General features: G+C 49.9%; 1 protein-coding gene across 1 annotated transcript; it reads left to right on the top strand.

The window, feature by feature from the left end:
* Window positions 1–1,668: 1,668 nt before the first annotated feature.
* Window positions 1,669–24,828, top strand: CHST1 (carbohydrate sulfotransferase 1). The gene is made up of 2 exons (XM_007060728.3): window positions 1,669–2,617; window positions 22,553–24,828. The coding sequence occupies exon 2, from the start codon at window positions 22,597–22,599 to the stop codon at window positions 23,854–23,856; it is 1,260 nt and encodes a 419-aa protein (XP_007060790.1). The 5' UTR covers window positions 1,669–2,617; window positions 22,553–22,596; the 3' UTR covers window positions 23,857–24,828.
* The last annotated feature ends 474 nt before the right edge of the window (window positions 24,829–25,302 follow it).

Genomic DNA, 25,302 nt, shown 5'->3' with positions numbered 1-25,302 from the left:
GATCCAGGTAAATGAGAGAGGGAGGTGGGGAGACCTTAAATCAAACAAGAGGCCATCAATCTAACAGTGGATGATGTAATAAATGACATGAATGGCACTAGATGCTGCTGCTATGGACAGAGGTGGGATATTAAAAAGCAATAATTTCATAACAAACAAACAAACCAACCCTGTGAAGTGGTCATTGGATGTCCAGCCACTGCAAGAATGAGGACATAGTCCCCTTCCAAAGTTTTCTGCAGTTAGATTAAGAGGATTAGTATTGATGTGATATTTCAGAAAAATAGGAACAAAAGGTTAGAGAACTTTAGAGATCAGCTTTAAGACCCAGATCTTCCCGAAGTTAGAAATTAGATCCTGAAAGGTAAAGATTCTGATATTCCCAAATTATGGTTCATGGGACTTGAAATAAGAGTCTGGTAACCTTGAATTCCGCATTGCGCCTCTGGAATGTTAGGATTCCAGCACTTCCAGGAATGTTTCTTTTTATTGATACAATTTCTGAGAATGGACTTAGAATCTGCTGTTCCTCCTTCCACTGGTTACCACTCTGCAGGCTGCTGAAGGGAACGGGGCGTTTCTGAGCTTCTTATTAACATTCAAAGACCATGAATCCTTAGTTACATTTTGTGAATTCTAGAGTTTGAGGTGGAAATTTAGCAATCCCAGAACTGGAGAGACAGCTTTCAGCAAACCTGAGTGTCGTTAGGAGTTGAATATTTCTAAAATTAGTGTTAAAGGAAAACTGCTGTGATTCTTTATAAACATCTCGGACCATCCATTAAACAAATACTAAATAAGATGGGATACATAAAAAAAAGGAACGTCCACCTTACTGACTCCATAATGATAAACAGTGTCCCATTGGAAGTTGCCATTTAAAATTAGGCCTGTTCTGACGATGTAGGTTAGGGCACAGAAACTGCAGCTCAGCAATGCATGGCAAAAAGGAAACATTCAAAGTTGTTGGAAGGACACTTCTAACCTATTTCAGGTAATTTAGTTGGGACACTTTGAAATAAACCAAAAAATACTGTAAACAAGCAAAATGGGACTTAGAGCAGCTTTGAAAGTCCCTACTTTCCCTTGCATTCAAATGGGAGGTGCATTTCCTGACCCTCACTCTGGGCCCCCTAGACTGTCATGATGGCATCTTTCTGTCTGATTTTTAATTATTCTTTCATTTGAAATGATTCTATAAGTCTCTTCTCAGACTACTGATCCCTAGCTGCAGCAGAGCTACTAAGATCCCTGGAGTCATAGAACCCGAGGCATTCCTAACACAGGTAATTGTAACAAAATAAAATTTTAAAAAATTAAAACCAGGCCTCATCAGCCATTCAGAAGCCAGCAATCTGGCCTGAGGCAAGCAAGTGGCATGGCGAAGTGATGCTCTGTCAGTTCACAGCTGGAGACCTGAGTGAGTCTCAGCTTAACCCCTAATGGAAGTTCGTTCACATCACAAATTCACAACCCAGTCTGTCTTGTTGGCTGCCTCTGCTTGAAAGCAGGGCCAGGTTACTGTTCTCCCAACCTCGCACCGAGGCGGGGCTTTCCTCATTTAGTTCGCTCCTGTCCAGAAACAGCAATGAGTGATTTTTATATAAACGGAGTGTGAAGATCTTTAGTGGGCTGGCCCCTTTAAAACGGAGAGAAGACTTATCTGGAAGCACAAAAGTTCTCTGCTGGTTGGGCAGAACAAAGCAGCTAATGCTGAGGTCTAGTGCCACTGACTTACCCTGGGCAGGTTCGTCTGGCTCTCCTGCCGCCAATCTCCATTGAAAGTAGAAGGAAGGAAGCCAGACTAGAGATTTGGAACGGGGATGTTTCACCTACTGAGGCAGTGCAGAGCATGGGCTGTGCACTAACCCTAGAGACGGGTGGGGATGATGACAGAGCGAGACAGGGGGGCTGGCTGCATATTTGGCTCTAGTGAGCAGGCTGCTTGTTGTGCAGTTGTAGCTCAAGCCCAGAGCAGCTGCCAGCCTGAGAAAAGCTGTGCAAGGAGGAAAAGAGAGAGAGGCTCTGCCCTCACATCCTGGACTTTGCTGTGCTGGAAGAGGGACTCAGGGGCTGCAAGGGGGGCAGGAGGGAGCTGAGCTGGAGGGGCGTGGACAGTGGGACCTGCCCCCCATGCCTTGTTTGCTGCTTTCCCTGAGGTCTCCGCACAGGCAGCAGTAGGATTTACCTTGCTTGTTACAGGCATGAGTCCCCATTGCAGCCCCTGCTGAAGCGCCCCCCAGGTGCCTGGTTCTCTCGCTCTCTCTCTCAGTGACCGGGGGAGGCTGGTCCGCCCCAGAGCAGCCAGGGAAGGGGGGCAACTTGTGCCCGGCTCTGTAGAAGCTGTTCCCCTTGGCTGCAGCAGGAGGGGGCAGGGCAGCAGGGACCCCCGGAGCCGAGCCTGCGGGGCTCTCCCGCCTGAGCCTGCCCCCTGGGCCATGCAGAGGGGCCAGCGAGGGCTCAGCCCGCCAGGAAGGATGCTGCCGCCGCTGCTGCTCGCCGGGACGGAGGGAGCCTGAACTGCGGCTGGAGGACGGGGCCAGCAGCCGCCCTGGCTCAATGAGCTGCGGGGAGTTCCTGCCGCTGCGCCCGGAGCGGCTCCGCACTTCATCCCCAGGTAGGTGGATGGGGGCGAACCCGGCCGCTCCGGCTCCTGCGGGGGCGGGCTGGGCACGGATGTGCGACCCCCTCCTTCCCGGGCAGCTGAGCAGAGCTCACCGGCTGCTCCTCCCAGGAGAGCCAGCAACGGTGCGTGGGGGCGACTCCCATTGGGGGGGCCAGTGCAGGGGGGCCAGGACTGAGCCCCCATTTTGGGGGGCAGTGTGTAGGGTGTGAGAGCTGAGCCCCCGTACTGGGGGGGGGGGGGCGGCGGAGGCAAGGGCTGATCCCCATTTTTGCAGGAGGGAAACTGCACTTGAACATGGGCTTTGCTGTGCTGGCTCAGACCAGGGTGTCCAGCCAGCCAGTAGCCTGTCACAGGCCATGGCCAGGTATTTCGGTGGAAGAAATCCCTTAGCAAAGGGATGGGGAGGCAATTCCCATTGAGGGGAGAGGAATGGGGATGATACCAATTTAAAAGGGTGGCATCAGTGTTTGGTGGATGGTTCCCACTCAGGGCAGTGAGGCGGCTCAGTGATGGGTGCTTAGAGGGTGGGGCGGGGGCGCTTTACTTATCACCCTTAACGCTAGCAACTGTACCAAAATGCTAGTAAGTGCCTGCCTTGTGCTGAGCTGGGAGGCTGCATTGAGGTCACACAGGGCAGAAGACTTCAGACTCCCATGGAGCGGATTTCTTTCTTGTGCAGAAATCCTGGGCACTTGAACTGTGCCGTTTCTTCCCCAGAGTAAAGGCATGGGGCTGCAGGGTAGGAAGATTTCCTATTCCCCAGCCATACCAAGCACTGGGCAGGGTTCCATGGGAATGCCCCATTGGCTACTTCCTTCTTCCTACCTGCCCCAAAGGTCATGGGGTGTCTGCTATTTATCTACTCTCCCGCTCTTGCAACCCTTTCCGTAGCATTACCTGCCACAACTTTCCAGGGTAACGAAAAATCACTTGGGGTGCCTAGGCGGAGTCATCTCTCCAGCCATTCCTATTCCATTCCATTCTCAGACCTTTGTTCTCTCTGCACAGACCCTTCTCCTGCCGGATTTGGATTTCCTCTATTCACAGGTCCACACTGGCACCAGTCCTGGGATATTAACCCTTAGGAGCTCCCTCTGGGGCAAAAGGGGAAGCAATTACAAGTGGGTTTTAGCAACCTCTTGATCAAAACCTGGCGGTAGAAACAAGCCTCGGTGAAGACTTCCTTTTCTTTACAAATGATCGCCATTGTTTGGAATAGTTTCCCTAATACCACAAGGAGGCCAGACTCCCTGTCCCTTTGTGCAGCTGTGTCTGGTTTGCTTGGGTATTTGTAGTTCTTGGAAGGACTTTAGAGGCTAGAAACAATCAGTTGCTTATATAACTGGATGCAGGAGCATCCTTTAGTCCCAAGCTGGTCTGAACTACCTGAAACAGGTGAGGGACAAGGAGGTTGAGGGAAAAGCTCTCACCAATACCCAGCCTAGTGTAAACTGAGGGACTTTTTAAAATGGAGATTCCGTACAGGAATGCTGAATAGTTAAGGGGTTGGGCTTTTGAAGGACCCAAATATTTGTTGAGAAGGGGAAGCAGGGGGAGGAGGGATGGCTCAGTGGAGTTCCAGGTTCTAGTCCCTGCTATGCCCTGAAACTCCCTGTGCGAGCTTGGGCAAGTCACTTAGACTCTTTATGCCTCAGTTTCCCATCTGTAAAATGGGGACAATGCTGCTTTCTTACCTCATGGGGGTCCCAGGGAGGAGATGAGAACTGCTGGGATAAAAGCATCACCCACTGAAATATCATGAACGGATGCCCCTATGAACAAATTGGTCATGGGACAGACAGATAGAAAGAGGGCATTGCTGTAAAGAGGTTATAATGAGCTTTCAAATAGCCAGAGAAGCTCCTGGTGTGAATCTATAGAATGGGCTGGAGGACAGTTCAGAGAAAGATGGAAGCCAGGAGAAGCTGTACCAGGCATAGCCAGACAGTTACAGACTGAAAGGCGGATGCTGTGCAGAGGTTTAACTAGATACAGGTTGATTGTTGTGATAGGAAAACGTTTGGGTTGGTTGAGGCTGGAGTTTGTTGCCAACAATTAATTAGCTCAAAATGCCTGTGCCAGGAAAAATATGGCTCTTAAAAAAAAAATTCATTACAGTCAGAAACCAGCATGGAGGATTTCAAGGGGGGGGGCACATTGTCCTACTGTACATTCTGATGGTGCCTTTCATCCTAAAGGATCCCACAGCCACCTCTGGGGTGGAGGAGGCAGCTTGGTGGATGAACAATGCACTACGTAAGAGTAAGGAAGGTTTAGAGCAAGGACGCCCTACCCTTAGGAAAGGTGCCATGGAATCTTTCACACGGAATAGACAGGTGCTCAGCTTTTAAGGTCCCATTTGAAGGGCCCGCACCCAGAGGACTGCATGGTGCTCACCTTAGCACTTCAGGAAAGTGAAGGGTGCGTTGACCCTGCTGGGATTTGTAGAGAAGCTGTATTCCTATGGGACTAAAGAAGAGGCAAGACTACTCCATGGCAATATGGGACACCTCCCCACTTCCATCTTGACTGGTCTTGCTGTGCCTAGCTGCTGGGACAGATACTGCACATGCTTGGGTCCCCTGCAGTCCTAGAGGTGGATGTCTGCCACCAGTAAGGGGTGGGTAGGAAATGGCTCCTTCCTGTTATTTTAAGACCAGCTTTCCCAGTTTGAGCCCCCTTTGCTCCTGCAGAGCAGTGTGGGGCACAGCTTGGAGAGGGAGATACTAACAGCTCCAGCAGAGCTGTCCCAGGTGGCCGTATGTCACCCCAATGGCCCTACAGATTTCCAGAGACTCAAATCTGACTAAGGCACTGTGGCTGAGCCTGGTGCTCAGAATTAAACCCCATCAAGACCCCGTCTCCCCTGCCTGAATGGCCTCAACAGTTTGTTTTAAGAAACAAAGTCATTCTTCAACCACGGGGTGTCGAGAAGCAGCAGAACCAGAGACTGCTGGTCCCTGCTGGTCTTGGTTTTGCAATCCTACAACTTAATTGCTGTGGCTGAGCGGTGAGCTCCTACTGAAACAGCCCTGCGAAGTGAGAGCCCTGCTGGCCCGTTAACGGGCCAGCGCCATGAAGAGGCACTGCTGGTCTCTCCATGTCTCTGCTTCTCTCTCTGCAAAATAGGGATAGTACCACTTCACCCTGCCTGGAGAGAGTGTTGGGCTCCAGGGATGGAAGGTGCTATGATGAGACAGTGCTACTGAATTATTCTTAGTTACAGGGTCAGGGGTAGGGCAGCTGGGCTAAGACTGTGTAAAGGGAAAGGGAACTGCAGCAAGGGCATAATGGTTGGTACGGGTGGGTGTGGCCCCTGTGCACAAGTGTGGCTAGGCCTTGGGGTGGGTCTGGGTTTTTGGGTGCGTGCCCCCAGAGAAGCCTACTGCACTAATGACTCCCAGCTGCTGCAGTAACGCCAGTGTCAGAGGAAGGGGTTTGGCTCGTGGCTGTAGACTGGTGGAGTGGATTTTATATGGTTGTGCGTGTGCACCACCCTGTGTATCTGTGTAAGTGTGTGTACGTAACTGCCTGCCAGGGGTGTGTCGGCACTGCAGTTCATATGCCGCTGTCCCTTTCGTTCTCCGACTACAGGACCCTACATCTCCCTGAGCATTTGATATTCACAATCATGATCCAAGCTGGTCCCAAAGTCCTGAGTCACTCTATGGTTTCCATGGAAACAGACTTGTTCATTGTGATCAGCTTTGGGGGTAGACACAATGTTTGGTGGCAACATTGCACACCTACAGAGAGGGGTCAGTCCCCATCCAGACCCACTGTGGTGGGAGAGGTGCAGGGCTCCACTGGATAGGAGTGAAGGGCTCCTGCTTCACTCCTTCCCTCAGCTGCAGCAACAGGCTGTCAGCAAGGTGGCTGGCTTTTATTTTGGGTCTCAGTAGGGCTGCGCATGGTGTGATGCGACATCTCCACTGTCTTCAGGTGCCTCTGGCTTCCAACCCTTTGCCCTAACCGCGCAGTCCCTCTCCACCTGGTGGCTGTCTGAATCTTCTCCTTCCCCCCATCTCCTTTCCTCGCTAGCCCTATTTTCATCAGTGAGCCGGGCCTCAATACAGCCCTTTATTTCATAGGGATTGCATAGATGGGAAGGCAGGAGCTGCTGAAAGAGGCTGGGGCACCCAAATCCGGCTAGCAAAGCCAAGAGCATGAAATAGTGAGAGGGAGAGAGAGGCGAGCAGCCTCAGTGACACACCAAAAGAGGAGAGAGCAACCACAAAACGTAACCCCCAGGAGCTTCAGTAACCTCCCTAACAGCAATAATAATAAAAATAATAGTGTATTAACACCTTCAATTTTAAAGCATATGCCACTCCAGAGGAATCCAAAGTACTTTACAGACCACAGGAATTACTTCACTCGCACGGGGTGCAGCCACCTTTTGGGAGGAGCAACAAGTAAGGTAGCTGCACAGCAATACTACACAACCTTTTAGGGCAGGGGAAAAAGGATTTCTGTATACCGAGGGAATTTAAGGCAGCAGAGTGGACTAACCTGCATTGGGATGTGATCAGGACATAGGGTGATGCGTGGGAGACACACCCCACCTTCAAAGAAGTGACATGAGCTCTTGAATGATCACAGGACATTTGACAGCACCTCCAGCTGCACAGCATCCCTTAGCACCAGGCTGGAACATTGGGCTCAGCAGATTCAGAGAGCGGAATATCCCCTACATCAATCACTGCAGCAGCTTGCGTTTTCTACTGACCAGATGCAACCTGCTTAGTTTGTGAGATCAGCCATGATCGGAGCATACAGCTGTGCACTCCCATTATGGAGCTTTAAAAGCAAGTCAGTAGCATCAAACTTGTTAAGAGAATGCCTAGCTCGGGGACTCCCTCCCAGGGGCTTTGGGGTGTCCAGCCACAACTTGTTGCTCTGTTTGAGGGTAATTCACTTATACCATTCAGGTTAATTCACTGCACTGATCTCTGAATCTCCTGGATTGCCAGGCTGGCTTTTTGCCTGCACTCTGTCAGCAGGGTAGCTGTGCCAGCCAGGAGAGGTGGGTGCAGGTGTTTCCACCCACCTCCGCCTCCTTTCATGGGTGCTTCACTGCCTTTAACCCCCCTCCTATGAGGCAGTGGGAATCTGGGGTGAGGAGGGGAATTTTGCTTTTAAAATTTGCACTGTCCATATCCCAGGGCCAAGAATGGCTGGGAGCATCCTGCTACAATTACCACTGGTCACTGCGTGGCATCCTGGGGACAGCGTGGGCCTGAAGTGATCACGGATAATGTTCAGAGGTCAAGGGAGAAGGAATGCCAACCCCAAAGGTTCAGAAATCAGGAGTCAGGCCCACAAAATAATGAGATTGGCCCCAAAATGATTTTTTTTTTAAATTGTATTGTTTTTGGCCTGTCATTTGATTTTTGAATTCACAATTAGCAATGGTCACTATCCCAAATTTACTGGGCAAGGTGATTTCTGGCCCCCTGTGCAGGCACTCTCACTCCCACGCCTGCCTGTCCTCTGCCCCACAATTTATTCTGTCCACCCAGCCTCCGAATCAATCCTGTCCCTTCAGTCCCTGCATCAGTTCTGGTTGTCTCTCCAACCCCCAGCTCAGGTCCACAACCCCAGTCTCACCTCTACTCCTCCTGCAGCTTGTGGGGTTCTTCATTCTCTCTCCCTGGTGTGACAGGGGTTGGCTGCAGCTAGGTCTTTCTCCCACTTCCAGGCTGGGTATGGCAGTGAGGCAGAGAAGAGGGGAGCAGAGCCTCCTTGAGCTGCTGGGATCTTTCTGCTCCTTCTCCTCTCCGATGAGACTGATGAGGGCTCTTGTGAGGTGCGGTGGGGGGAAGCAGTGAGCTCTTCCTGCGGCTGCACCGATAGGATGCTCTTCCCCAGGAAGTGGGTCAGTGGGGCAGGGACCAATCAGAAAGGGTTTCCCACAGGCAAGGGTGAAATTCCCAAGTGGGCTGGAGCTTCCCTCACCACCACACGATGGGATCCAGCCGTGGCAAAAATCCTCTCACTTGCAAAAAAATCACAAGAGTTGGCAACACTGAATTAACCTAGAGCCCTTTCTGGTAGTAGTGGCAGGTGTTGGGAGATCAGGGCCATGAACAAAGGACAAGGAAGGGCAGAGTTCAGGTCCACGTGCTGGGCACTCCTGGCACATGAAAGGTCACTCCTCCCTGCTTGTAGCTGGTGTACTGGGGCAATGCAGCCCACGCATAGCACTGTCAGGTGTAAAAACAACTCACATATAAAGAGGACAATGGGAGCATGCAGGCCCAGGTGGTGGGGACAGCTCTCTGTACTCCCCCACCCCAGTATCTCCTTCCCCAGCTGGGTAGAGATAGAGCCTTGAGCTCCACCCACCCAGGGGAAACCCTGGGTCTATAGCTCCAGCACCAAACAGTTCCAGACAGCCCCATCTCCCTCAGCTGGAAGGAGGGTGGCTTTGACATAGGGTGTGTAAAGCCAGGAAGGGTGGGGACAGTAGCCTGCTGTGGGAGGGGGCTGGGTACGAGTGCGTAGGGAGGTCCTGGAAAGCTGCACCTTCCAGAGCTGGAGAACCCTGGCGAGGTTACACCATCGGCTCCCAGGACTGGGAAAGGCTTTGCCCCTGGCAATGGCTATATTTCCCACTGCTGCTACTAGCAGTTTAGCTCCACCAGTGGCCACACCAAGTTACACAGGGTGCTGGCATTTCTACCACCACATCATCTAACTCTGCCTGGAGCAGGTCCACAGGACACAGTGTGTACAATTCTGGCACCCACCAGTCCTATGTCTGCCGTTGTGGGGGAGAGCAATGGCGGGAAATTCTAGACAAATAAACCTAGTGTAGCAACACCTGCGAGGCCACATTTTCAAAAGAAAGCAGGGCTAGATTTCCAAGCTCTGAGCACCCACCAGTGGGGCTGGAGTGTCCAAAGAACTCAGCTCCCATTTAGGCACCTAAATATGGGCCAGATTCTTGTAAGTGCTCAGCCCCCAGCTGCTGCCCCTGTGACACCAATGGGCAGATTTCCAAAAGAGCTCAGTGTGCAATGTGCCGACCTCTTCTGATTACGGTGCTTAAATGGCAGCTGGGCAATTCTGAAAATCTGGCTGCCCGGATGGGGGCTGAGCCCTTCTGAACGTTCGAGCCCTGGCGCATGCATGTGTGCCTGCAGTGGTGTGCTGTGTGTTCGGTGTAGTGAGCTGGGGTGTGTCTGTCTCCCCCTCTGGTGGCGTTTGTTACAGCAGCCTGGTTGTAGGCTCTGTGTTTGGCAAGTGGAGGCCAGGAAAAGACTGTATGGAAAGTGATGCCCACCCTTTCCAGCAGCTCCCCAGTGCTGGTGGGTTAGCACTGTCTGGAACAGCAGTGCCATGGGGCCAGGAGCGGTCTCAGTCACAGCCCTGCCAAGCCACTTGGAGAGAGGAGTGTCCCCTGGCCTTTCTGGGGGCTGCCTGCCTTTCCTCATTCACTGCTTCCCATCCCACCTCTACATCTGGAGGGGCTGCAGCAAAGACTCACCCATCTCCTTGCTGGGGTTAGACTAAACCCAATCAGTGCAGGATTGGGAGGTGGACCCTCCCCACCGTCACCCTGCTGGGGGTGGGGGGTGGGGGCGGGGAGGCTGGGATGTCCAGGCAAGTCCTTAGATGATGAAAGCATCTCTGCTTAAGAGGGCACCAATTTCAGTGAGAGCAGAGGAGTTTCTTTTATACAGCTGGTAGGAGCTGCACTGAACTGGCCCTGCCTTCCACTTGAGATGCTCTGGTAGGTGTTGTGCTGTGCCGGTCCCTGCTGGGGAATCACCTCTCCCTGGCTGCGCTGAGCTGGCCTTGATGGAGAGTTGCTTGTTCTAGATTTGACAGTGACCCACTAGCATGCAATAGGGCTGTTGATGCTGGGGCCAGCTCTCTTGCTGAAGTAACTGTGACACAAGCACTGCTGCTGGGAGGCACGAGGGCCTGGCCCTGGACAAAGGGAGGGAAGACACATCACACTTTCTTTCAGAATGCAAACCAGGCATCCTGGAGACCTCACCCCAGCAGCTCCCCACTGTCTGCAACAGGCCAAGCGGGAACAGCCTGCCAGACTGGTGGGTGCTGAGTCCTATGAAGGGGGCACAGAGAGGTCACAATTCAGGCAGGCCACTCACCTGCAGTCAATAGACTCTCCCCCAGAGTGCTGCCCAGGCTGGGCTTCAGATTTGCTTTCGGTCTCACATGTGTGTCCATACAAATCTCTCCCCCTCTCCCCAGTACAACCTGGCATAGCTGAAATAGCAAGGGGTGCTGCAGGTCAGGAGCGAGGAGCATCAGCAGAACTATGTGTGTGTTTGGGAAACCCGAGAACGGAACAACCGACTGGGTTGCAGGTCAGGATTCAGGTCTAGTGGCAGAACCTAGGCTCAGGAAGCCTACTAAGCACCTGGCCTCGCTCTGTGTGGCTGTGGCCGGCCTGGTATATCCCTCACTTTCCACGCTCATAAGACACACCTGCCCCAGTATATTCCAGGAGAAAGGAAAGAAAGTTCCGAGCCTTTTAGGAGGCCGCAGTAGAACTGGTGGCCACCAGAGGGGAATGGAGAGTTCTCTGCTTGGATATTGCATATAGAAAACTGAAGCTAAATACGGCTGTTTGGCAAAGACACTGCTGTGCCTGAGAGCCGTGTGCGTGTGAGCCTCCCTTTCCACAGGACCAGGAGCAGAGAGTAAGCCAGGGTCTTGCCCTTCATCTCTCCTAATTGTGAACAATGAGCCTTAGTAACTGGAATGGTGCGATGGGCGTGTGGCTGGGGAAGCACGGGAAGAACATGCAGAAGTGAAGGCTGTGATGGGAGGAGTTGGAGGAAGCAAGAAAAGAGGTGGTAGGATATAGGCGGGCCCAAAAGATTTCTCTGTGGGTGGGGGTGGAGGTTGGACAGGAGAATAGAGAAGCTGTGAGATTTCCTGTATGGATACATTGGTGCCTGGATCCCTCTGGGGCAGCCTCCCTATGCAAGGTGAGTACTGATGTGAGTACACAAGGCTAGTGTATAGTAGGATCACCAATGGATACATCTTGCATCTCCCTGCCCTCAAGACACAGCACGGCACTGGCAGGCAGCAGCCCAGAAAACTGTACTAAAGCAAAGTGTGGGTATATATTTAACACTGGTGAAAAGTGCTAGGTCCAGACCTGATCCTCCTATTTAGCCCCAAAACAGGTTCAATATGGACAAGGGCAGGGCACACTTTGCTTTGCACCATCAGTGTGGCTCAGCCCTGCCCTAGAGTCCTCATCCCCTCTGCTCAGGCTGTCAGGAAGAACGCAATTTAGTAATTGTGCACGTTTGGATCATGGACACTTGCCCAAGGGGGGTTGAACCGAAAGCCACCAATTCCTCTCTCCTAGGGGCCACCAAACAACTATCAGAGAGGAAGAACTTGTGGTCACGGTCAGCCTGGGATGCACAGATGCTGGAACTAGGGGTTGGCTTGAACCCCTGGCTTGAAGTAGTACTAACAACCAAATACATGGTAATAACTTTCAGCTTAAATTTTAACAATTTTAAAAATTGTTCCAGCACCTATGTTGGGATGGATTTGACGTGGTGGTGAAGGGCTCCTTGCCCCATTCCCAATGCTCCAAGTCATCCCGCCCCCAGAAAAACAAGCCCGAGCCTCATGTAGGATTATGAGAGCTGGGCTCAGTCATTAAATAAAATCAAGAGTAAAAACACTGGGGGTTTAAGCTAGGCTCCATGCTTACCAAAGCATCCCCCCACCCCCGTTGTGTTTCAGAGTGAATGATGCTCGCAGTCTCTCCTGAGAGTCAGGCACGTCAGGGTGATGGGTGTGCCACATGCCGCCAACAGCAGAAACCTCTCAGGGGGAAAATCACCAGGAACTTTGTGCTTTTCCCAGCCTGTCAGGAATTTTAATATGCTAAAGCCACAGAAGCTTTGTGGTTGAACAGGCCCTGCATACTAAAGCTGGCCTGGCCAGTTCAGCTCCCTGCTAGAACTCAGAAATCCCCTCCCAGTGTTTGTCCCTTAGCTGCTACTAGAGGAGCCGGCGGTGTTGGGTTTTAGTGGTCAGCATGCCGTGGGGGGGGGGGGGGGGCGCGAGGGGGGGGAGAGAGAGAGCGTGTGTGAGAGAGAGAAAGAGAAAGAGAAACAGGCCTCCCTGTTCTGCTAGGTGTACAGGAACAATGGGTTAATTCAGGGAAATCACAGAGCTGTTACTCTGGATCAGAGAGTGAGTCTGTGTGTATAAAAGAGAGGAAAGAAGAGGTGGAACTGGCTGAGGGGAGAGCCTCAGAGGGACCTACTAATATCACTGGGTGATTTGAAAATATCTGGGTCCATTAAATTGGTTTTACCTGAAGTTACTGGTTAGCACTTTGATTAGAACCTCAAAGTCCTATGGCATCTCACTTATGCATATGCAGACACATGGCTGTACAGGCAGCAAGATGCAGGCACGTGCACCATACTCTCACAGAGACACGGAGACCGGTACATGCAAAGACCCATCTGCCTATGGTTCTTCTATAGCACCCATCACGGCAAAATTTAATTGTTAATGTGCAGATCACACAAGCTCATATGGGGGCCTACATACATACATAATCGTGTGTGTCATGGCTAAAGGCATACAGATAGTCATTCAGAGACACACATATGCACTGACATACAGAGCCTTATTCATAGATGGAGACGTGCACCCAGGGCTGCAGCTACAAATGCACAGCGCTACCCGGAGGCACGTTCTGTGAGATGTATGTGTAAGGCACTAAATCAGGAGGAAAAAGAGTCCCCGGGGAAGCTTGTAGAGGGAAGGTTGAGGCTGGGAAGCATCTAAGCCACATGGCTACCCTCCAGGGTGGACTGGCTTGGTCACTGCAGTTAGCATTAGCCATCTGAGTTTGATTTCAGACTCTCCTTGGGGAGCCGTCTGGGACAGGGGAGGGTAGATAGGCCCCCCCAAAGTGATGGAGGAGAATCTGGTTGTGTGACCACTTAGTTGTGTGTGCACACACCCTTGTGCGTGTATGGACACAAATGCCAGTGTACACAGAGATACCACACACACGCCCCGTCCCATCCATACACCGAGAGCAGATGCCCCGAGCCTGGTTCACAGCTACTCACAAGAGAGAAGAATAGGATCAATTGCGTCACAGCTGTCTCCAATTTACCTGCTCTACCAGCGAGCAGATTATCCTGCGGGCAGCAGGAAAGCTGCGTGCTGGGCCAATGCTTTGTGGCAGGCTGCAGCCAAGGCTATGAGAGACAATAGTATGTAGGAGAGCAGGGGAGCTGTGGCAGCTGCTGGCCAGGGCTGACCCCCCTCCCCTTCTGCTCCAGCCCCTGTACATGCTCTTCCCCTGGCTGAGCTCAGGGTACCGATATGGGTGAGCATCAGCTGCATGCTGGGCTGCCCCTGGAGCAAGCGGATGCTGGTGAGTTCAGACCACAAACCAGCACAGACACCCCAGGGTGCAGAGGGGGAGGGGCCTACATTATCCAGCTCATTAAACAGGACTTTAAAATATTAAATATTCAAAATATTTTAAAAGCCTGTTTCCAATATTAACATGCTGCATCGCTTGGGGGCCTAGCAGGCCACATGGGCCACCCTTCTGTTCAAGGGGGCTGGGCCACAGCCTCACCCACAGGAAATACTTCCTACTCTTCAGCCTCTCCATCCTTTGCTCATGGTGCTCCCCTTTCACCTGCTCTTGCCTCTGTGTCACATCCTCACTGCCCCTGCCATTTGCACACCCTGTCCCACCTTCACTACTGGGTTCCAGGAGGTTCTGCCACTGACCCCCTTTTGCCAGACTTTCTAGGTTTCCCTTTGAGACGCTCCTGGGAAGGATCAGGCCCTTGCCTGGCCCATGTCTTATAAAGTCTGCCACAAGCTGCTGAAAACATCAGACAATTTAGGAGGAGGTGTCGTCATCCTCATCGTCACCATCAGCTGTTGTAAGGGAGACCATGTGCCCCAGGGGATAGTGCACTAGATTGGGACTCAGGAGATGTATATTCTATTTCTGACTCTGCCACTGGCCTGTTGAGTGACCTTGGACAAATCACTTTGCTGCCCCATCTGTACAATAACTATACTGACCACCTTGTAAAGGTCTTTGAGATCTACAGGTGTAAGAGCTAGCTATTATTATTGCAATACGGAGGCGTGTCTAGTTATTGCCCCCAGTGCCAACAAGGAGGAAATCACTGCAAAAAAAGTATAAAGCAGAATGAAATAATAAGCTGCCGGGCAGGTAGCTGCGGTTGTGACAGCAGGATGATGGAGAATGGGGATGGGCACCCCCTCCATTTGTATGTGGGAGGCAGCAGGGATGGTGGCAGGTTGGTTCTCATGTTGTTTGTTTTCCAATAGTTTGGTTCTATGAACAGTTGTCTCCACCCCAGAATTGAATGTCTCCTGCTTCAGCATGCACTCAAACATTGCTGCTTCCCCTCATCAACACCAGGCTGGACTCCTGCCGAGCTCTGCTTCCACCAAGAGGCCCAGGCCCAGCTCTGGAGGTAGCAAAGGAATCACAGAATCATAGACTTTAAGTCAGAAGGGTCTGACCTCCTGATTGTCTCGTCAGACCTCCTGCACAATGCAAGCCACAGAATCTCACCCACCCAGTCCTGTAACAAACCCCTAACCTATGTCTGAGCTATTGAAGTCCTCAAATCGTTGTTTAAAGACTTCAAGGTGCAGAGAATCCTCCAGCAAGTGACCCGTGCCCCACGCTGCAGAGGAAGACGAAAAACCCCCAGGGCCTCTGCCAGGGGCGGCTCTACCAATTTGGCTGCCCCAAGCAGTCGCTGCCGAATTGCTGCTGCCGCAACAGCAGTGGAATTGCCGCCGAATTGTCGCCTTGGGACACGGACTGCCGCCCCATTCGGACTGCCGCCCCAAGCATCTGCTTGGAAAGCTGGTGCCTGGAGCCGGCCCTGGCCTCTGCCAATCTGCCCTGGAGGAAAATTCCTTCCCGACCCCAGATGTGGCGATCAGCTAAATCCTGAGCATGTGGGCAAGACTCACCAGCCAGATACCCAGGAAAGAATTCTCTGTAGTAACTCAGATCCCACCCTATCTAGCGTCCCATCACAGGCCCTTGGGCATAGCTACCGCTAATAGTTGAAGATCAGTTAATTGCCAAAATTAGGCTATCCCATCATATCATCCCCTCCATGAATTTATCAAGCTTAGTCTTGAAGCCAGATATGTCTTTTGCCCCTACTGCGTCCCTTGGAAGGCTGTTCCAGAACTTCATTCCTCTGATGGTCAGAAACCTTTGTCTAATTTCAAGTCTAAACTTCCTAATGGCCAGTTTATACACATTGGCTCTTGTGTCCACATTGGTACTGAGCTTAAATAATTCTTCTCCCTCCGTGGTATTTATCCCTCTGATATATTTATAGAGAGCAATCATATCTCCCCTCAGCCTTCTTTTGGTTAGGCTAAACAAGCCAAGCTCCTTGAGTCTCCTTTCATAAGACAAGTTTTCCATTCCTCAGATCATCCTAGTAGCCCTTCTCTGTACCTGTTCCAGTTTGAATTCATCCTTCTTAAACATGGGAGACAAGAACTGCACACAATATTCTAGGTGAGGTCTCACCAGTGCCTTGTATAATGGTACTAAAACCTCCTTATCTCTACTGGAAATACCTCTCCTGATGCATCCCAAGACCACATTAGCTTTTTTTCCACAGCCATATCACATTGGCGGCTCATAGTCATCATATGATCAACCAATACTCCAAGGTCCTTCTCCTCTGTTACTTCCAAGTGAAGCATCCCCAGTTTATATCAAAAATTCTTGCTATTAATCCCTAAATGCATGACCTTGCACTTCTCACTATTAAATTTCATCCTATTACTATTACTCCAGTTTACAAGGTCATCCAGATCTTCCTCTATGATATCCTGGTCCCTCTCTGTATTGGCAATACCTCCCAGCTTCATGTCATCCGCAGACTTTATTAGCACATTCCCAGTTTTTGTGCCAAGGTCAGTAATAAAAAGATTAAATAAGATTGGTCCCAAAACCAATCCCTGAGGAACTCCACTACTTACCTCCTTCCAGCCTGACAGTTCACCTTTCAGTAGGACCCGCTGTAATCTCCCTTTTAACCAGTTCCTTATGCACCTTTCAATTTTCATATTGATCCCCATCTTTTCCAGTTTAGCTAATAATTCCCCATGTGGCACGGTATCAAACGCCTTACTGAAATCGAGGTAAATTAGATCCACTACGTTTCCTTTGTCTAAAAATTCTGTTACCTTCTCAAAGGAGGAGATCAGGTTGGTTTGGCATGATCTACCTTTTGTAAAACCATGTTGTATTTTGTCCCAATTACCATTGACCTCAATGTCCTTAACTACTTTCTCCTTCAAAATTTTTTCCGAGACTTTGCATACTACAGATGTCAAACTAACAGGCCTGTAGTTACCCAGATCACTTTTTTCCCCCCTTTCTTAAAAACAGAAACTATGTTAGCAATTCTCCAGTCATACGGTACAAGCCCTGAGTTTACAGATTCCTTAACATTTTTTTGCTAATGGGCTTGCAATTTCATGTGCCAGTTCCTTTAATATCAGAGGGGTAGCTGTGTTAGTCTGGATCTGTCAAAGCAGCAAAGAGTCCTGTGGCACCTTATAGACTAACAGACGTATTGGAGCATGAGCTTTCGTGGGTGAATACCCACTTCGTCGGATGCATGTAGTGGAAATTTCCAGAGGCAGGTATAAATATGCAAGCAAGAATCAGGCTAGGGATAACAAGGTTAGTTCAATCAGGTAGGATGGGGCCCTCTTCTAGCAGTTGAGGTGTGAACACCAAGGGAGTGAACACCAAGCCACACCATCACTGGTCCATTCACCTGCACATCCACCAATGTAATATACGCCAGCATTGCTCCTCTGCTATGTACATCGACCAAACTGGACAGTCCCTACGTAAAAGGATAAATGGACACAAATCAGATATTAGGAATGGCAATATACAAAAACCTATAGGAGAACACTTCAATGTCGCTGGACACACAACAGCAGATTTAAAGGTAGCCATCCTGCAGCAAAAAAACTTCAGGACCAGACTTCAAAGAGAAACTGCTGAGCTTCAGTTCATTTGCAAATTTGACACCATCAGCTCAGGATTAAACAAAGACTGTGAATGGCTAGCCAACTACAAAAGCAGTTTCTCCTCCCTTGGTGTTCATACCTCAACTGCTAGAAGAGGGCCTCATCCTCCCTGATTGAACTAACCTCGTTATCCCTAGCCTGATTCTTGCTTGCACATTTATACCTGCCTCTGGAAATTTCCATAACATGCATCTGACGAAGTGGGTATTCACCCATGAAAGCTCATGCTCCAATACGTCTGTTAGTCTATAAGGTGCCACAGGACTCTTTGCTGCTTTTACAGTTCCTTTAATATTCTTGGATGAAGATTATCTGGGCCCCCCGATTTAGTCCCATTAAGCTGTTCAAGTTTGGCTTCTACCTCAGATGTGGTAATATCTACCTCCATATCCTCCTTCCCATTTGTCGTCCTACCATTATCCCTAAGCTGCTCATTAGACTCATTAAAGACTGAGGCAAAGTATTTGTTTAGATATTGGGCCATGCCTAAATTATCCTTAACCTCCACTCCATCTTCAGTGTTTAGCGGTCCCACTTCTTCTTTCTTTGTTTTCTTCTTATTTATATGGCTACAGAACCTTTTATTATTGGTTTTAATTCCCTTTGCAAGGTCCAACTCTACATGGCTTTTGGCCTCTCACTTTAACCCTACATGTTCTGACCTCAATAAGGTTGCTTTCCTTGCTAATCCCTCCCATCTTCCACTCCTTGTAGGCTTTCTCCTTTTTCTTAATTACCTCTCTGAGATGCTTGCTCATCCAACTTGGTCTACAACTCCTGCCTATGAGTTTTTTCCCCTTTCTTGGGATGCAGGCTTCTGATAGTTTCTGCAACTTTGACTTGAAGTAATCCCAGGCCTCCTCTGACTTTAGATCCACAAGTTCTTCAGTCCAATCCACTTCCCTAACTAATTTCCTTAATATTTTAAAGTTAGCCCTTTTGAAATCAAAAACCCTAGTCACAGATCTATTTTTGTTTATCCTTCCATTTAGTTTGAACTGAATTAGCTCATGATCGCTCGAACCAAGTTTGTCCCCTACAATCATTTCTTCTATGAGGTCCTCACTACTCACCAAAACCAAATCTAAAATGGCATCCCCTCTTGTTGGTTCAGCAACTACTTGGTGAAGGAATCCATCAGCTATCGCATCCAGGAAAATCTGAGCCCTATTATTATTACTATTAGCACTTGTCCTCCAGTCTATATCTGGGAAGTTAAAGTCTCCCATGATCACACAATTCCCATTAGTATTTACTTCATTAAAAACATTAAAGAGGTCTCTATTCATATCCAAATCAGCATACCCCAAGCACTATCCCAGGGGAGGCTCTAGTAGCTTTCTTCCCCAATGTGATTTTTGCCCAGACTGTCTTATCCATTCCATCACTTATTATTTCTTTACAGTCTATGTCATCACTGATATACAATGCTACTCCACCACCTTTGCCTTTATTTTTGTCTTTCCTAAATAGCACATACCCTTCAATGCCTGTACTCCAGTCATGACTACTATTCCACCATGTTTCTGTTATCCCTTTAATATCTGGTTTCACTTCCTGCCCCAGTAGCTCTAGTTCCTCCATTTTGTTACCTAGGCTTCTCGCATTAGTGTACAAACATCTTAATTATTGCCGTTTGGCTTCGCTCACATTCTTTACCCGATTAGGCACAGACATTCTACCGCCAGTATCACCTATTAGACTGGTATGTACACTACTATTCCTCCTTATGTCCATTCTCCTACCCACGGCTGTATCCTTTCGTAATTTGTTTTCTTCCCTCTCAATGTTAAAATCCGGCGTGGAGATTTCCTGGACATCTCCCAACCATCTCCCCCAAATTCCTAGTTTAAAAGTTCTCTTGATCAGTTGTGCCAGCCTCCATCCTAGAAGTCTATTTCCCTTCCTACTCTGGTGAAGTTCATCCCGAGAGAACAGTTCTCTATCCATGAATGCTTCCCAGTGGCCATACATCCCAAAGCCCTCCTTATAGCACCACTTCCTGAGCCATCTGTTGATAGTCATAATCTTGTCACACCTTTGTTGCTCTTCTCTAGGAACAGGCAGAATCCCACTGAAGATCACCTGAGCCTCGATTTCCTTAAGCGTCTTCCCCAGCCTGGCATAGTCTCCCTTGATACGTTTCAGCAAGAATCTAGCCGTATCATTTGTTCCCACATGAAGGGCAATCAGTGGATTCTTTCCTGCTCCCATTAGGATCCTCTTCCGCCTCAGGTCCACATCCCATATCTTAGCACCCGGCAGACAGCACACTCTTCGGTTCTCTGGATCAGCTCTGGTTACAGGCCTGTCTATTCTTCTCAGTAGGAGTCCCCAATCACATAGACCTGCCTTTTCCTGATGATGGTGCGATTCTTCAGTCTATCCCCTGTTCCCTCTGGCTGCAAGTCCTCTCGATTCCTATTGTCCCTTGCAATTCTCTGCAACCCATCCCGTATCCTCCTGGGGCTCATATTTGGTGTTATCTCCATTGATTCTTGCCCTCTTCCTATAGGACTAGCTGCTCTTCTCTTCTTCTTTGCCCTCTCACTTTCAGTGACCACCTGCTGTGCCCCTTCTTCATTTTCCAAATCTGCAAACCTATTCCTGAGCTCTGTTTCTCCTTCACTAGCCCATCTTTTCCTCTGCCTGGTTCTGTTAGTCATATGCCTCCACTGTCCACTTTCCTCGCCCAGCAGTCTCCCCTCAGAGTTCTTTGGTTCTGCTTCCATCTGCAAGTCTGAGCTTTTCCCTTCAGCCTCCTCATGTCTTTGCTCCATCATCCACTCAAACCTCCTTCTAAACTCAACCAGAGTTTCCACCTGCATCTCCAAGCCTCGGATCTTTTCTTCCGTCAGCTCTATCAGGCAGCACTTCATGCAGACGAAACTCTTTTCAGGTACCCCCTCCAGGATCTTGTACATGCCACAGCTTCTACATCCAGTCATCTTCATTGTGTCTTTCACTGCTTGAGTCACTCCCACTGCTGCCTCTGTATCTGTCATAGCCTTCTCACCTAAGTCCTGTTAGTCCGGGAAACACAAACCAAACCAACACCACCCAAAGCAAAACAAACCCCCCAACGAGCACCAAAACACTGCCAGACTTCACTACCCTGTCTGTTCCTCTGCCTGGTTCTCTTAGTCTTGCCCACAAACTCCCCTTGCAAGCTCCCACTCAAACTCCCCTGTTGACAACTCTGTTTGCTGGCTTCTATGCCGCTGCAGCTGTCTGTGCTGCTGCCTGACTGGCTGGCTACCTTTATAGGACCCCTAGTCAGAGAAGCCCCGCCCTCTAATCAGGGCTCAGCTTCTCTCCCAGCAGACTTCCCCTACCAGCCTCTACAAATAGAAATACCTACAAATACCTTCTCCTCGAACAGAACTCCCCCTCAAACTCCCCTGTTTACAGCTCTGTTTGCTGGCTCTATGATTCTAGATGGGAAGTTCAGTGGCCTCCAGCATAAACTGTCTTTCAGCAGTTTTATTTGCTGCAGTGAGCAGAAGCAGGAAAACCATCTCCCTCCACTGCCTCAATCAGTCATCCTCCACTCCTGGCAAATATCCCCTGTTGTCATGTCTGTATTGGAGCACGTGGCCACATGGCTGCCCTCAAGCCCTGCACCCACATCAGCCACAATCCATTTTTCTAGCTGTTTCTAGGGAGCTGCTCATTCTGGGCTCTAGCTCCCATTGACAGTGAAAGGAATGTGCCCAGCTCCAGGAGCTCTGCCATGTATCAGCAAAGTGCCTTGCATTCGGTCTGTGGTGGTGTCTTTCTTGATAGCCCAGAGAGGGGGAGAACGTGTGCTGTATGCGTGTTATTTCTAATATGCCCAATACCGTAGTATCTAGGCACAGGATTGGCCCCAGCTCATGGGGACTCCAACTGAGAACAGAATCTGACAGTGGTGGGATTGCACTGCAGCAACTGATGGCAGAACCATTATCACTGGTGTGAAAAGACAAGAATCTAGTTTGATTGTCAGATCCCAGGCTGGGTTTGCAGGATTGGCAGCTAGAAAAGCATGTTGGATCTGGGAGCCCACAATGCTGTGTCGGGCCCATCCAGCTTGCTGAAATCCCTTGAATCTGGGCTCTGCACAGTGACTCAGGTTCACCAAGCTACCCTGGCCAGGGGGTACTTTAGCAGCTCTAGGAGAGAGAGGTGAAGGTGCTGCCACTTGCCTGACTCTGAGCAGGCACATGCTGGCACACACTGGTCACTCTACTTCCCTGCCAGCTGGTAGAAAGATGGACTCACTCGGTCTCTAGGTCCCCCGCCCTGTTCTTGCACTCCTACCAGGACTGGGTGTTAGTGACTTTGATGGATGGGGTGACTTACATACATGGCACAGCAAACAGCCTGTTTATTGGATTCCATGAGTTTGCGCAGCTGCCATGAACTCCCCTGGACTGACTGCACAGGAAGGTATGTCCATAGTGTAGCCAGGGCAATTGCTCGCCTCCTTCCCCACAGTCTCAGGTGCAAGGCACAGAGGGAGCTGAGAGCCATACATTTTATGCAGGAAGGACCCTATTTCCTGGGTTGAAGTTCTCTGTGGATATGGCTTCAGAGGCTAGCAGGGTGTGCCTTAATGTTCATTCATCTTGATGGGACAGGATAGGGAGGTGCGTAGCATGGGAATGACTCCCTGAGCCACATGGTTATGGCTGATATCCACCTTGATAGCATGCTTACTGGCCTTATTTGTCATTTCACAGTCCAACCTCCATTCAGTGCAGGGAATACGCGGGTCCTGAGCAATATTCTCTGTTCATCTAGTGACCTCTCTTTGTGTTGCAGATACTAAGACAACCTGAAAAGAAGCTCCATGAAGGTGACCAGCCATGCAATGTTCCTGGAAGGCTGTCCTCCTACTAGCCTTGGCATCCATCGCGATCCAGTACACGGCAATCCGAACCTTCACAGCCAAGTCCTTCCACAGCTGCCCCATCCCCAATCCCATGAACTGCAGCCTGAGCCAAGAGACTGAGTCGGCTGACAGGCTATGTGACGAGAGCCCAACCTTTGCTTATAACCTCTCCAGAAAGACGCACGTTCTGATCCTGGCCACCACCAGGAGTGGCTCCTCTTTTGTTGGACAGTTGTTTAACCAGCACTTTGATGTCTTCTATTTATTTGAGCCCCTCTACCATGTCCAGTACACCTTGATCCCAAAGTTGACCCAGAGCAAGAGCACCACTGACAGGCGGGTCATGCTGGGCGCTAGCAGAGACTTGCTGAGGAGCCTTTATGACTGCGACCTCTACTTTCTCGAGAACTACATCAAACCCCAGCCGGTGAACCATACGACGGACCGGCTGTTCCGCAGGGGCGCCAGCAAGGCCCTGTGCTCGCCGCCTGTTTGTGAATCACTGGGGCCCATTGATATCCACCTGGAGGAAGGGGACTGTGTGAAAAAGTGTGGCACCTTGAACCTGACATTGGCCACTGAGTCATGCAAAGAGCATGGGCATGTGGCCATCAAAACAGTGCGGGTGCCGGAGGTCAGTGACCTCAGAGCCTTGGTGGAGGATCCCAGACTAAACCTGAAGGTTATACAGCTGGTGAGGGACCCCAGAGGTATCTTGGCTTCCAGAAGCGAGACCTTCCGAGACACCTACAGGCTTTGGAGGATCTGGGATGGTACTGGTAGGAAGCCCTACAACCTGGATGTGACCCAGCTCACCACGGTCTGCGAGGACTTCTTGAACTCTGTATCCACTGGATTAAACCGACCACCTTGGCTTAAGGGCAAATACATGCTGGTAAGGTACGAAGACCTGGCCAGAAATCCCATGAAAAAGACTGAGGAGATTTACGGTTTCCTGGGTATTCCCATGGACAGCAACGTCGAGCGATGGATACAAAACAATACAAGAGGGGACAGGTCCTCAGCCAAACACAAGTATGGGACCGTCCGGAACTCGGCAGCGACAGCAGAGAAATGGCGGTTCCGCCTCTCCTACGAGATTGTGGAGTTTACTCAGAACGCCTGCCAGCAGGTGCTGGCGCAGCTTGGCTACAAAATGGTGGGCTCAGAGGAAGAGCTGAAGAACCTCTCCATCAGCCTGGTGGAAGAGAGGGACTTTCTGCCCTTCTCGTAACCCAGGCATTGCGCTCTCTTTTTGATACGGACTGTTTCTAACTGTTGCCTTATTTGATTTTATTTTTTTCCCTCTCTCTCTCCAAAATTTGCACTAAATCTTGAATGGGAATCTCAAAGGCATTACGGCGAGGAGACAGCTCCCGCTCATGGTGCGCTTTGGACGTAAGGGCATGGGGTGTCTCAGAGCAAGAGCTAGAAGTGCGGCTGGGTAACAATGTTTACAAAACACACACACACACACACACACACACTGTATAAAACAAGCTTCAAGCTTTCCATACTGAAGGGTACCCGGGGTACTGTACTTTTGCACTGTTTACTTTTACGATGTAAGAGATAAATATATATATATATATATATATATATAATTTATGAATGGTGGTGTCCCCTCGAGAATAATTCCCCTTGCCTCCCAGTTCTGAGCAGGTTATGCTGTTAGCTGAATGTGGAATAACCTCCTCATTTTTCAATCTCGTTTCGATACGTCTGTTCGTTTAAGTTGTGTTATTGGGCTGGGCAGTCAGTTGGTTGCTGATCCATGGTTGTTTGGTAACACCTGTGACATTTCTTTGTGCCAAAAAAAAAAAAATTAAATTAGTTGATCGGGCGGTTTGCTAAAAACAAACAAAATTAATGCTTTATCGCTGTGTTTTCTGTAAATAAAAGAGTGCAATGAAACTGACCGTTCCTGGGGGGTGAAATTCAAATGGAAGAGCTCAGTAAATGCGCTAGGGCATGAATATGACATGACCCCCGCCACGACATCAATAGGACGGACCCACCCAGTGGGGTGGGATGTAGCTGTCCCCTTCAGAGCATAGGAATGGCACCAGGGGATGAAGGTGAGGGAGACAGAGTACAGAGATGCAAGCCAAGAGGGGCCTGGGCTGACCCTGGAGCCTCATTCGTTGCTGGGGGAAGGAATGGGGTTTCAGAATTTGCCACCGGCTTCAATTCACTCTCTCTCTCTCAGTTGTGTGCATGATCGTATCCAAAGTGTGTATCCAAAATGCAACTTGTTCAGTAAAATAGTAATCATCTGAAAGCGTCTTCTGGCCTGGGGCCTGCTTAGAGGGGGCCTTTTGGCACAAGCACTGACAGAGGGCCCATGTAGTGTGCCCAGCAGCCTGGGTATTGCACCAAGAGAAATCAGGTGCCTCGGGACTGATCCAATTAGCGTGGCCTCTGGCCAAGGCATTAAAAATAGCATAGCCAAAATCCAGCGTCTGAATCCTTTGCTGCAGAATATTAGGTGTTAGTAGGGTGCCCCGCCCGGGAGGGCCAGGTAAAATGCTGAAGATCAGTTTGTAAATAGAAGGAAAAATTGACATTTTTCATCCTTATGATTTATTTGTGTCACAGTAGCCCCGGGTGTCCCAACTAGATCAAGGCCTCATTGTGCTACAGCCTGTACAAACACATGGCAAGAGACAGTCATGGTCCT

This window comes from Chelonia mydas, chromosome 6 (assembly GCF_015237465.2).
Source record: "Chelonia mydas isolate rCheMyd1 chromosome 6, rCheMyd1.pri.v2, whole genome shotgun sequence".
NCBI lineage: Eukaryota > Metazoa > Chordata > Testudines > Cheloniidae > Chelonia > Chelonia mydas.
Note: the sequence above shows the minus strand (reverse complement) of the source record. Positions and strands in the feature narration are given on the sequence as shown.